This window comes from Penaeus monodon, chromosome 19 (genome assembly GCF_015228065.2).
Source record: "Penaeus monodon isolate SGIC_2016 chromosome 19, NSTDA_Pmon_1, whole genome shotgun sequence".
NCBI lineage: Eukaryota > Metazoa > Arthropoda > Malacostraca > Decapoda > Penaeidae > Penaeus > Penaeus monodon.
In genome coordinates, this window is record NC_051404.1 from 31,400,799 (window position 1) to 31,401,041 (window position 243).

General features: G+C 44.4%; 1 protein-coding gene across 1 annotated transcript in view; it reads left to right on the forward strand.

Moving 5' to 3' along the window:
• Positions 1-243, forward strand: part of LOC119585172 (general transcription factor IIH subunit 2-like) — a gene marked incomplete in the record, with an annotated part of 10,181 nt that overhangs the window by 2,278 nt on the left and 7,660 nt on the right. The window contains 1 exon segment of the mRNA XM_037933808.1: positions 64-237. Within this exon segment, the coding sequence (XP_037789736.1) occupies positions 64-237 (174 nt within the window).

A 243-nucleotide genomic window follows, 5' to 3' on the forward strand; every position in this document is an offset into this window, starting at 1 on the left:
ATACTTTGATTCTCCTTTTCTCTCTAGCTCAGCCAGTTGGTAGTTTGTGTAATATATTTACAGTGTATTAAGCGCCTTCATGAGCTTCCATGTCGAGGAGAGCCATCGATGCAGAATTCCTTAGAATATGCCCTGTCAGCCTTGAGGCATCTTCCACCACACACATCTCGGGAAATTCTTATAATATACGCTGCCCTGACTACGTGTGACCCAGGAGAAATAGAGGCCACCATACAGGTAAGT